General features: G+C 41.3%; 1 protein-coding gene across 1 annotated transcript in view; it reads right to left on the bottom strand.

The window, feature by feature from the left end:
* LOC125291695 (GTPase IMAP family member 8-like) overlaps nt 1-13,979 on the bottom strand; it is an 88,599-nt gene that overhangs the window by 46,268 nt on the left and 28,352 nt on the right. Inside the window, 1 exon segment of the mRNA XM_048238531.1 lies at nt 13,616-13,672. Coding sequence (XP_048094488.1) covers nt 13,616-13,672 — 57 coding nt within the window.

The raw sequence follows: 13,979 nt of genomic DNA, 5'->3' as shown, positions 1-13,979 counted from the left end.
CTTTTCCTCTGTCTCTGTGAATTGTTCATCCACAGGTATGACCAGCAGCAGAGCGTGGGGTCCAGGAGGACAGAGACACACTGAGCTCAATTCGTTTCGTCAGTTCAGAGTGTTCTAACCGATGATTAAACCACCATCCTGGAGCCTCCACCACAGTGACCCGCCCCAACCCGTCTGATTTTCCCACCATCATTTCAACAATTGTCTGATGGATATTTGATGACACTTTATATGAACATTTATATAGCGAAGATGTATGTATTGTCAATGTTTCCAATTGACGTTTTGCACGCTTTTTGGGAATAACATGTGCTTATTAGGGTATTAACAGTACATTACATTCAACAATTAATAATTCAAGAGTTAACTGTTGTTATCCTTTAATAACATTAACTAACTGTTTCAACATGCAGCTTGTAAGTGTTATTGCCAGCCTTTACTTACAAGAGTTTATTAACAACAGTTACCGCTATGCTTGTTAATGCTTGTTAATGGAAAATATCAAAATGTCAAGAAAATGGAATAGAAATTTTGTTATCATATCAAATATCTTCAGGGCCACACTGTACGAAAAGTGTGATTGTCAGCATGCGGCACTGTAGACGGAAACATATTATCATGTTAACGATAACAATCGAAAACTGCCATGAATTGTCAGAAATTGACGTGGGCCTTGTTTGGCAGTTGTCCCCATGACCCCTCCAAATTCTAGGGAGGCTTTAACATGTAAATGAAAATTGTGAGCTAAGAAATGCAATCAGGGTTGCAGGGGGGGGGGTTTACCCCAGGTACATTTATCTAAAGGTAAGAAAATCTCTGGTACAAGTAGATCAGGCTCAGGCCTAGTCCACACGTACTCAAACCCATTTTTGCCTCCTCCCTGGAACCGTGATCAAGAATATTTTATGTCTAAACGGGATCCATCTCAACACGACTCAACACGTTACTTCATACCCCAGGCCTATAGGTGGCACTGTTTCTACAGAATTGACCAAACTTGCGCTTAACAGACAGAATATTAGGCTACTGTACCTAAATGGCTAGTGCAAGGAAACCAGAATTGTTTGATTTTGGAAGGGGTTCTGTTTCACGGTTTGTGAAGGGCAGTCTGTTCTTTGGCTAACGAGGTAGGCCTACTAATCACCTTTACTTTCTTGGTTGTAGATAGTCCTATGATTCACATTAGTTTTGGCTATCACCGCACTAGCTGCTTCAAAAATGCAAGGCTTACCCAAGTTCTCAGCTGGTTCTGTCACCACATTTATAATATTGCTATAAAACCCTTTGTTAGTAACAGTCACACGCTTTCTGCTCTGATCAAATCGCGATCAAGATTTAGTGTGCTACCACGTAAGTTTAACGTGAGTTCTGCCTTTTGTATGTTTATATTCGATTTCACCCGACTGGTGAATGCATGTATATATAATAGAAGACACGGGGTATTAAATGAATGACACTCATACCACGCAGACAAATTAATGTGCCTAAACTACAATCAGACTTTCCTACGCTAAGTTCTCTCACACTGACAGTAGCTAGAATGTATAAAAACACTGTGAAAACAGTGTTCAGTCCAATTGAAGTCATATAAGCTACCCAGCCAAGAAAGCACCAGTTGTGACATTTATCTTACAGAGTGTAATCAGAGGTAATGTCATGTATGAAAACTAGTATTGTTAGGCAACAATATAAAAGTCCTGTGTACAGTTATAGCTGTGTGGCCTTATGAGACATCATTGATAATGTGCTGAAGCAGGATGTGCGTGTTTCGCTGTTCAAACGAACTAAATGGGCTACGGTTTCAGATTTTTCCACTCTGGACCAGGTTTCAAAAAGTGCTCGGGCAGTGCGCTTACAGGATTCGCTGGACGCCGGCCACATACCCGCTGCAAACCCCCATGCTAATCCAAAAGCGCCTCCGTGTGGACAGGCCCTCAGTATAGCCTATTTATAGGACTCTTAAATTTTAGCTTGAATTGATTTATTTAACAAAAGTATGCCAGATTACTGCATGTCATTAGCAATGGCAAATGTTATGTAAAAAAGATACACAAAATAATTTATTTCAAACAATTAGTTTTAAACAGCCTTGCCAATAAAGGTAAAAAATGTAAAGACCCATGCAAACAACATTAGAATCAAATGAGGGGATCATCAGGAGATCACAGTCTCCTAGAGCTCATCCACTGTGCATAGTGGCATGACTACAGAGACCTTTTCGTCTCATTTATATGCACAGTGGATGGCTTACACACATATGACGTGCCTGTTCTGAAATGTCTGCAGGTCCATCTACACCGTGCTTGTTTATATATCATACGCCAGCTCGCCCTCAAGCGAGTCCTTCCATATAACAATGACCTCACATGATTGAGTGAGCCCGACAACCCTCCCTACTTGTCACGTGAGGTCATGGTCATGACCCATATACAGTAGCAGTATTCTGCAACAGCATGACCCATGCAGGTTTTGCTGCTTCGTGATCTACAATGGCTGGACGGCGCCTCATGCTCAACCCTCTGCATGGACGGATCAACAACTTTCAGCCAGTCTGCAGGCCGGCGAGAAGAAACTGCTGATTGCCATCAGTGACTGTCTCATCAGCTTAATCGCTGCAGCCGAGGCGACTGAGCAGCTCACTCAACCGCGGAATTAAGCAATTCAGTAAACCCAGGTTGTTGTCCCAGAGGATAGGTTACAAGCCTGAGCCGAAAACTGTGTGGAGAGAATCTCTAAGAATAGTAAAGACGGCACAATACCAAGATCAAGTATAAGAATATGTTTGATGACTGCTAGCTAAGCTTAAAAAGTAGCCTAAAATCAAAGTTTTTAAGTAGCCCAAGCTAAACGTAGCCTATGTAGCCTTGCAAAATAATAAGGAGCAGAAGCAGTGTGCTAAAAAGTTGCCGACAGCGGCTTTCTTTTGTTCTTGTAATTTACAGAAGTAGTACGCCGTCTTCACAACTCAGAGACAAATTATGAAGTGCCACAATATCAGTGTAATTGTCATTCTTTCTGTTGCTGAAGTTGGTGGCATTAACACAAACATGCATTATGGCATGTGAATACCATCATTAAATATGGTATTCACTGACCCTGTGAAATTTAAAAATACTTCTGGCCATGCATGGTGAATTATGACACATTTATTGTTTATGTGGAAGGGGTATTAAAATTAATAGTTTAGCCATTTTGTCAAATTGCAACGTATCAAAAAGGGTAACACTTTTTATTTGAATGTGTCACTGTTAACAATGTACCCGCCTAATTAGGTACAGCGGGTAGAACTCTTGTGTAACAAATATGTACACTATCAGGTACTATCATTGTAATTTTGTATTATGTATTTGTAAAATTTAAATATAGTTGTTACATTGTAATACTGAGTGCTTTTACAAAACTTCTTTGCCAATTTGCCTACATTTTCATCAGAGGCAAAGAGCTGACCTGGGACCTGCTGGATGGGGTAAATCTGAATATGATAGATTTGATATACAAAACCATTCTTAGCTCCAGTCAAGGCCTCTATTGTTCTTTCAGTGGTATATGTAATAGCTACAAAGGTTACAACCTTTGTTACTTTTTGATAGAATAAACCTATTGGCGTACTAGTTAATTACTTACATACATATGACATGTATGTTGTGTCTTCTTCGATGTCTTGAACAGGTCTACTTACCCATCACATATAGTACATATATCAACTGTGTGGCAATTATTGTTTCGACAGTGGCATAAACCCATTAAAATGAAGTACCGTTAAGTCCTTACAATTATATTACATGTTGTGTCATTGGTGTCTTGGAGCATGTTCGCCATTACTCCACATAGCACATGTATCAATCCAAGGAGGCCGTTACTTATTACTCTTGATACAAAAGAGCAAAACCTATTAAAAATGAAGTGTACCAGTTAGTGGAGAATTCCTCTCGTGATATTGACCCATGTATTGGAAACATGATACCGAGTGAATCGTGAGTGTCTCATAGCCCATCTCGGTTTGTCCCCTGCACTCAAAATCTGGCTAGTTGCCGATGCTACAGCAACTTTTCAATAGTGGTCGCCCGGCATCGAAAGGCTAACCATGCAAATAAATCACTGTTTTACACCCATTTACAGTGGGCATAAACTTTCAAATGATACTTCATTCGGCGTGCAGTGATGAAAAGCTAGTACCACTTTCAGCCACTGTGGCATTAAAACCGCCACTGTGTACATCGCTCTGCCTGCGTCCTTACATAATTGTTGCCGAGAGTAATCCCAGCCCCTACGAATTCAATAACAAATAAATCATGCATAATTAAAATTACCTCGATTTAGGCTACTTGGGTATGGCAAAGGGAAGCGACTACCGCGAAAATCGAAATCAAAATTTGCTGTCTACATTATTGTCAGTGTTGGGGGTTAACGCCTTCGCCAAATCAAAACAGTGGTGTGATAATTGAGCCAGTAGAGAAATAACTGTTCAGAGATTAATCTGTAGCCTTGGCTTCTGCAGAAAACAATGTTGTTGCCAATTTAATACTATCTGGCGGCGTTTTTGGAGCATACATATTTAACAGGCCCCAATAATGAAAACTTAGACAACTATGACCCCCGTTTTTGGTTTGGTAAATTAATTGCCCTACTTCTTGACTGCAATGTAGTCAATTGACTGCTGACATGTCATTTTTATTTTTCTGTACAATAAACAATTACATCTGCTTTTTATGCAGAATTACATTCATATTTGGCTGACTGCAGGCTGGCGCCACTTCCCTCCCCCATATTCCAAGATTAAAGATAGTATGAAGTGCTTTTGTATAGGCTACTATCATAAAAAATAGTTAAAGCGAATAGCTATTTGCAATTTGACAAAACACTGGTCCTCATTTTGCGAATGCGGGACGATATGAGCCTATTTGCATTTAGTTAGATGTCGAGTCCGCATAATGTTTGAAAACCACTGGCTTGTAATCTCAATAATTTAACACCACGACAGTTGGATAACCTACTTCATCATGTCCCCATGCCTACATTTTTGTGGTAGCATGAGATCGTTAAAACAGTAAAAAATTATGGCTCTCCGTTTGTGACATCGAAAACTTATATTTTTAATAGACTACCGTCGAAGATGATGCTGACTTGCAAAAGAAACACCGGGGATAACACGTTATCTCCACTATCATCAGTCATGCCCCTTGATCAAAGTGGGAATGAAATTAAAGTTTGAGAACCACTGGCTTAACAAGTTCCCTACAGTCAGAACACAGAATCTGTTGCAATATTCTGATGATCGGCTGATGATATCGACAAATGTTTGTTTTCCAAAGTAAAATTTCCACTTCACCATGCACCTTGACAATACCTGGCCTACCTGGTATCATTACAAACATTATTCTGTGTCCTAAAACTGGCATATTTTATGGCGTGTGTCATGTAAGTTGGTTGCAAAATCTAGAAATGTGTGAGGTGGTCAGCGGGGACGGTTGAGACACACATTGGATTTGTTATTACTTGAACATTCCACACTATCCACAGCTGTGGTAGGCCTATCAGGGGCAGGAGGATTACTGTCAGCGCAGGCTTTATATAAAATTCTTCAACAGAAGGCCTCGAATGTTGTCTTGTTTGCTTTTGCTTTTTGCAGCTTCTGTAATTCCGGCTTCATTGAAAATGAGGGGCTTCCCTCAATGACCCTCGAGAATAAATAAAGGTTGAATGAATGAATGAATGAATGCAGGCTTGCCCAAAATAAAAGGCATGTGGTTTGCGCGGCCCACGGTAAATAACAGACCCGCCAGAATAATGCGTTATGATGTTTTTTTTTCACGAGCAAGATGTTTTTGGTACCCCCTTTACTGCATGTTCTTAAATAACAATGATCATCAGTAATATTCGACCATTAATTTGGGTAAATGGGCAAAGCGTGACCACCTTGATTGGCTGATTGGCTGGTGATTGTGGCGGGCATGATTCCAAACACCTCCCTTACGATGATGAGTGACAGGTCTCAGAATCGTCGCTACACAAGGATGGAAGATGATGAATAACTGGGGCCGTAGGCTATTCACAAAGGCTTTTATCTTACTACTAGGAGTAGGCTACTCCTAAATCGCATAAAGATTTTTAGATTGGGTTTTCTCTTAAAAGTTATTCACAAAGCCTTTCAGACAACTCCTAAACTAGGAGTGAGTCTTAGTGGCTATGGATGACATCATTACTCATGCGAGCTTGACTGAAGTGACCACCTTGATTGGCTGGCCCGATTGTAGCGGGGGAATTCAAACACCTCTCTTCCGATGATGACTGACGGGTGACAGGTGGGAGAATCGTCGCTACACAAGTAGTGTGAAGGGCCGGAAGATGATTAATAACTGAATAAAAGGCCTAGCCTAAATGAATAAAGAGTAAAGGCAAACAAATAGCTTAGTAGCCTAATGAAACATAGGCCTATGGATTGATGCAGTAGCCTACCTTTGCAACATTATTAAATTAATCCGTCACCATATCCCTAGGCTACGTTTGCAAAAGGAGAACATTTTAATTTGATTCACAATGAAAGCGTTACATTTCATTTTACATGTTAACAATGAGTAGTTTGGTTGTTGTTGGTGGCGTTATTGCATCCCTTTTATGAATGCAAAATTGTTCCCTGTTATTGGAAGCTCCTGTTGCGCATAGGCTCGCATTTCAAAACATTCATAACCCTAAAATGCCACAAAAAGCTGTTTATGAATAGGTCTTAGTGAGTTAGGAGTCCTCTCGACTTAAGCTGTCCCAGACTTAGGTGCTACTTTTAGGTCTAAAATGCTTCGTGAATTACTTTTTGTGAAAAATTAGGAGTCCTAAAGTTAGGGTGACCGCCCATTATTTTTAGGAGTTGCTCCTAAATTAGCCAATTAGGAGCTACTTTTTAGCCTTAAAATTCTTTGTGAATCACGGCCCCTGAATAAAAGGCCTAGCCTAAATGAATCAAGGCAAAACAAATAGCCTAGTAGCCCAATGAAACATACGGATTGATGTAGTATCTTTGTAACATTATTAAATTATTCTGTTACTATGCCTACGTTTGCAAAGAGAACATTTTAATTTGATTCACAATAATGTTACATTTAATTTACATGTTGACAATGATTAGCCTAGTTTTTTGTTGTTGGCGTTATTGCATGTTAGTTATGCCTACAATGCAAAATTGCTTCCTCAGCGATTGGAAGCTCCTGTAGCTGCATAGGATTTCAAAACCGCGGGTTTGTGAATAGATCTGTGAGTAAGGAGTCCTCTTGACTTCTTTTAAGCTGTCAGAGGTGGGAAGGTGTGATTTTTTGGGGAAGGGGCGGATTAACTGGGCACAATTGTCTGATGGCCCCCTTCCCCAGCCAGCGTGAATCGAGGGTGGTTAGTTAATAGGCCTATCGTGAAGATTTTTTCCTGCCATCTAAAGACACGCGTAGCATCTGTGAGGCCAAGCCTCACCAAGTAGCTTCGTTTGTTTACAACTAGCATTCCATTTAATTAAACTGCTTTATAGGCTATGCGAAATAGTTTTCAACATTTTGAATATTAGTGTGAATTGAATTGAAATGTTCTCAAAGTAGCCTTATGGCTGAAGCTGCTTAGGACCCCCGTCAAACAATATAACCATACAAGCGGCTTCCTGCACTCATTGTTTCAAAGCGAGTAATTTTGGCTTTGTCAGAACTGAAGAGCGCTGTGGAATGACCGCGACGCGGTATGCCCAATGAAAATAAATTAGCATAGCATAACACAACACAACACAGACCCGCTTCTCTGCGTCAGTCACTGACATGAGCGAAACACAGAACCAGCTTCTCTCCGCGGCGGTCACTGACAGTAACCTAGAATAAATGCATGGGGAAAAACACTTCCCCATGACAAAAGACTTATCGTAAAACACTGAAAGTTAATATTTTGTCACTAGCAGCATTCATCTTTCCTTTGTCAAATGTATTATGTTCCAAGTACCCTATCGTAATTCTGCTTCATAAAAAGTTGAACAAATTTACATTTCACAGAAAAATATAAATAGCCAGTCTACAGTGCAGAGTTGGTAAGTTATGGTAGGCCAACCTGCAGTGAACATACAAACAGGGGAAATTATTTCTCTTGCAGCTGAGTAGCCTCAGGTGCCGCGTGAAACATAAAGGCCGAACATGCAAAGCCAATGAATCGTGCTCTCCGACAATCAGCCGTTAAACTTAAATAGGTTAACATCACTCTAAGTTAAGCCTTCAAGCAAAAGCGATGATTTGAAGACATCTGTTTCGTTGGAAGGGCAAGGGGGTAGCAACAGGGCAACACAGAGACAGGCCCGATGGCAGGAGGGGTATGAGAGTATTAAAATATGGGATATTCTCACGGAAAACATTAAAGCGGCAAGAGCGGGGAAGAAGTTAAAATCATTGATAAACGGAAAAAGTTGGCATGCATTGTTTGGTCCCGTGCACAGGGATTATTTGTCATACTATTAATCACATATGATTATTTGTGAAATTATTGCAAACAGAAGCAATACATTTGAAAAGGAAGGACTGGTAGCATGCAAGCTCCGCGGGGAAAGATTGATTTAAGAGCGTTATCACAAAGTGTGTGTGGCTGTGGCGGGAAGACAATTGGCAGGGGGAGGGTCATGTCTTTTTTAACAATTCTGTCGAGGAGGGTCATTGAACAATTTCTAACAGGCAAGAGAGGGTCATGCAACTTCCAACTGAAGCACTCAAAATTCCTCCGGTGGCCCTTTCAATAAATAACGATCAGTCCCTGGATTGCTGCTGGGCTATATGTCTTGGTTCTGTTAACAACTCATTTGTCAAGCAAACCTTTAAAGCCTATCTGGCGGTTGCATCCATTACAAACAAACATGCAATGTGAGCGTCTGGGATTGGGGGAGAGCACTAAATGCTCTACTGAATAAGCATGAAGTCAAACCTTTAAATGAAAAACACTCTTTAATAATCCATAAAAAAAAATAAACCGCTAATGAAGTAGGGCCTAAACTTGTGACCATCAAAATGGTTTATAAACGTAACTCCATTGATACCAGGGCGTAACAGGAGGCAGGCTGAGCAGCGGAGGTTAATATGCTCCATGTTTTGTCCAAATGATGACTGTCTATCATCATTACTTTTCGGAGAAAACGAATGTTTCATTAAGCCCCGTTTCAATCATCCGGTTGTACCTACTCAAAGCATAGATAGAACCTTATTATTAAGGTAGCGAAATAGCGTTCAGCATGATTCATGCCCAATTAATTCCCCTGTTAAAGTGTTAGCCTTTGTAGTTTGGTTTTGTGATAGCCTATGATAAGCGGCTTATGGCTAATATATGAAAGCGTTAAAATACAGTAGGCGATAAACCGGAAAAAAGTTGACAGTGATTTTTCCATAATCACTTTGGAGAGGTCATAGAAAAATGTATTGCTGGCGAGGAGGGTCCGTCTTTTTTGGACTAATGCTCCCAAAACTCCTCGGTAGCCCCTTAAATAAATAGCGAACAGTCCCTAATGAAGTAAACTTGTGACCATCAAAAATCATTTATAAGCCTGTAACTCCGTGATAACAGGGCGTAACAGGAAGGCATTTGGCTGAGCAACAGAGGTAATACTCTATATCTTGTCCAAATGATGTCTGTCTATCATCGTTGCACTTTCGGAGAAAACCAGAATGTTTAATTTGTCCCTCGTCTCTCTGCAAGCAAGCGGGATTCACTCACAGTTAACCAAATATTTCTTTATTAGGGCAGGGCAGGCATATTTCTGGCTATTACATTATTTCTAAACCAGTCTGCTAAAGTCTGTAGTAGAAGTCTGTGTAGGGTTTTCAGGCTCCATTTCTTTTTACGAGACACCCTGCTCACTTGAGCCATCTACGGTTGTTTGGGTTGTTGCAGCGTCTCTCACTGGAAAAATACAAATTAAAGTTAAGCGTGATACCGCGTGATCCCAGCGGACCGTGAGTGAAGCTGGCCAAGTCGAAGCACTGCCCACTGTCATGCGAGGCTCAATGTATCTCCCACTTCATTGGTAGACTTCGAGGGGCCCTGACATTTAAAGCGAGACGTGAGAACTTTGAAAAAGCACTGGTAGTTTACTTACAAGGCGATTTATACAGACGAGTATCTTCCACAAAGTTTAGCGTTTGCAGCCATCTTGAATTTAGTCACGATAAATTAGAACAGTAAGAATGAGCAGGTATGATAAGGGATCAGATTCAAAAATAATTCAGTGGAAATGCATGGATTCCAGTTTCTTCCAGTAGCAGCAACTGGAAGGGGAGGGCTTAACGTAAAAAACTTAGCGTAGCTCAATGTCCCAAAAGGCAACAAATTCGTTTTACTCCGCATGGGTCTTCATAGCCTGAATGGTAGAGGAAGTGGGGGAGGGTAAGATGGGATGCCCTGGGCCCAGTTCCCGAAAGCATCTTAAGCCTAAAGGCGTGGTAAAGTCCCTCTTCTGAGCGTCTTAAGATTTGCCGACTGTTTCCCGAAACCATCGTAGCTTAAAGGCGTCGTAAAAACACTTCGTAGATCTCTGAGTGCTCCAAGGATACTGGATTACCGGCTAAGGCGTCTTAACAGTACTTCTCACTGAGGTCACCAACAGGACATACAGAGGAATTACAACTTAGAATACATAATCCAACTTACGTTCCCATTCTTTATTGTGTTTACCTGCGATGAATCAGATTTTAGCGTGCAAAATAGCCTACATTTAATGGTCATAATAATGTGATGAAAGCGGACAAAAATGCAATCAAGTTATGAAGCGAGGCGTTGCCAGAATAGTTTGACATTATCTTTGCTAAGTGAAGGCTATATTTTATTAGGCCTATGAGGGTAAAAAGCAGAAAGCAACATGTGGTTTAGTCTGTAGCCTACTACATCAAAATCTAAGCCTACACATTTCCTATCTTTCTTACTTTCGACTTCTTTCTTATCTTCAAGCGTGTTCTTGACACCGAAAAATTATTGCATGGTGCAACAATCTAATCTTAAAATAATTACAATTATTTATGTCTCTGTGTGGTATATAACCTACTTGGGATGCTTACATGCAGATGTCAAAGTGTTTCTATTTTCGTATTGATGTGAATTAATGTGTAGATCCAGTTTAAATGGTAGGCCTATAGCTGTGGCGTGCAGTCACCTGACATCACCGTCAAATCAGAGGATATTTCAGAACTATTAGCGTGGACAGCTCCTTAAGAGTATCTTAAGAGCAGTGCATGTGCGTTCACCTTCTGAGCATGTTAGGAAACAGTCGGAAAAACCAAGCGAGCGATAATCGTAAGATGAATCGTAGAAAACCCTCTTAAGAGCGTGTCTCCGTCGTTATCGGGGAAGTGGGCCCAGAGCCGTCTTCGCTGGAGCTGGGCTATGGACGGACTAAGCCTATGTGCAGAGTTCCTGACACAAGAAAAAGTGTGTGGTCCACCATGAAAGCCTTATCCCTCACCCGCAGGCCCTTTAAAAAAATGTAATCTCTAGTAAGCGACTGTTCTCCACTCTTGCATCTCTCGCTCGCTTTAGTCATGCAGCCACTGCACCTCAGCCCAGCTAAAGGCCTGTCTAAAGGCCCTTTTGGTAATCATGTGGCATGTTACATAAATGTGCACTCAATTGCGATTCGAAGCAAGAAGTATCACTGATAGATAGCCGAAGGTAAATTGCATATTTGTAAATGTGGCGACGGCAAAACATTTTGTGGTTAAAGTGAATCGTAGACTATATAATAACCAAAGAAAGTAAAGGAGACGATTTGTACCTCCGTTCACCAAATAAAGGCTGTGGTTGTGTTTCTACAATATGTTGGCACAAAACGTAATTTCTGTCAGAAACCAAGTAGGCTAAACGTTTTCATTGCCATCGTAAACCATGACGATGCCCATGTTCAGTAGGCTATTTTTCCATTTATTCAAGCAGTGACATTTGATTTTCATGGGGTAACGTGACGTGCGTCAGAAAAAAGATGGGCCTGTCCCTCTTAAAACATGGTAAAATAGTGTGATTAGCAACCAGAAAAGAAACAAAATCCGGGGAGACAACCCTGGACCCCCGTGTTATTATAATTAGGCGATTATGACTGGCCTGTCCCCACTGCTAAAACAAATCTAGAGGTCACGGTCATCATTTAAGTGAAATTTCTACAATACCCCAACATATCCCACTCTGATATTTAGAGTAGTTTCGTTAAGATAAAATTCTTATTTAAATGTTGGGTTTGGGAAAGGACGTTTTTTGCCTTTTTTATTCATGCCATTTACCACTATGCTTATCCTACGACGGAATATTAGGGCCACACATTAAATTTTTTTTTTTTTTTTTGCCATGGCGAGATTAAACTTCGACATGTTGACTTCTAAAGTCGACAGCATGGGCATTAAACTTCGACATTTTAGAATAAAGTTGAAATATAATATCGACTTTAATCTCGGCGATGTCGACAAGTCTAATGCAGGCAAAACTCTCCTTCAGGCCAATACTGCACTCACCCTTATACTTTTTCCAAGCACAATGCACTTTGCTTGTCGTCATTCGTGTAATTTCCCATTCGTCCGCGGCAGCCATAAGCACAGGGATGGCATTCCTTCCCATTTCTTCATTACTTAACATCTTAATAATCTTTTTAATTTCAGGAGCAGCTCCTCTTAGTTTAATGTAAATGCCTCTCTCTCTCTTTAATTTAAGGGTATGCATCTGTCGGCAGTGGAGTACTGACCCTCACCGTAACTATCTACTTCATGCAGGGATGCGGGGCTGGTTCACGTAGGCCTATAGCCAAAACGTTCATCGAGGGACAGTGCTTTGGTTCATATTTAGTCTTACTTCATCCAGGTCATGTGATGTCAACTTATTTACCTCCTCATCTAAGCTATACGCTAACCCTTCATGTCTTTATCCCACCACAGGATCAGTGTGTGTCCCCAACAGCCCTCCCCAAAAATAGCCTGCATTTTCTCCAGCATCCTGCTCTCCTCCCCTTCAGATGACTCCACTGGAATCACCAGGAGGAAGGCGTGAGGTCCTGGGGCAGACAGACGGACACAAAGCCCCACGTCCTGTCTCATGTCCTTCTCAGAGAGTCCACTACAGAACCAGTCTGGAGTGTCCACCACGGTCACCCGTCTCCCAGCCACCTCCCCCTGTCTGCTCTCACTGTGCTGGGTCTCTGTGGATGTGTGTGTGAGTGTGTGTGTGCCCAGGATGGTGTTTCCTGCTGCCCTCTTCCCAGCTGTGCTCCCCCCCAGCAGCACCAGCCTCAGCTCAGACACAGCAGGAGACATTGGGGGGACTGGACTTTCTTGTCTAACCGTAACCACAGACAAATCATATTTTCAAATGATTGTTAGTTATTGTGAGTTATTTGTTCTATGATTACCTAATTCATATGAAAACAAACCACAAACACACACACACACACACACACACAAACTGATATTATTTTTGCGTTTTTAGTCTATAATTAGACAGCTGAGAGCACCAAGAGGTCAGTGTGTTAGAGATGGCGTGTCGGGGTTTGGTTACTGACTGCAGGTCCAATGAGGTTGAATCTGGTTTAGGATGCCAGCAGTACCACTAATCTAAGTAAGTTTAAAAATGTCAACAAAAAAATACATACAGATTAGAGGTTCAGCCATGCTCCACCTCTTCCAGATATGGTCTTGATCATGGATTCCTGCACAAAGAGAGACTGGTTCGGAGCGCCATCCAGTTACTGCAGTAAATATACAGCACAGAGTGAGCCACTGTAGGATGAATAGCTGATGTGAACTAGAATAGTTTCCAAGGAACTGCAAAGTGTGCTTGCTCAGGAGCGGTTCACTGACCTGAGCAGACAGCGGAATATACAACATTAAACTTGGCTTGATCCAAATATTCTAACCGTGCCTGTCAGTGTTGGCGCAGTGGCAATATCTCAAAAGCTCTGGGAGAGGGCTATTCAACTAGTGGCCTGCGGAGCGAATGCAGCCTGTTGGATTTTA

This window comes from Alosa alosa, chromosome 3, assembly GCF_017589495.1.
Source record: "Alosa alosa isolate M-15738 ecotype Scorff River chromosome 3, AALO_Geno_1.1, whole genome shotgun sequence".
Classification (NCBI taxonomy): Eukaryota; Metazoa; Chordata; class Actinopteri; order Clupeiformes; family Clupeidae; genus Alosa; species Alosa alosa.
This window is presented reverse-complemented; position numbering and strand designations above follow the sequence as displayed.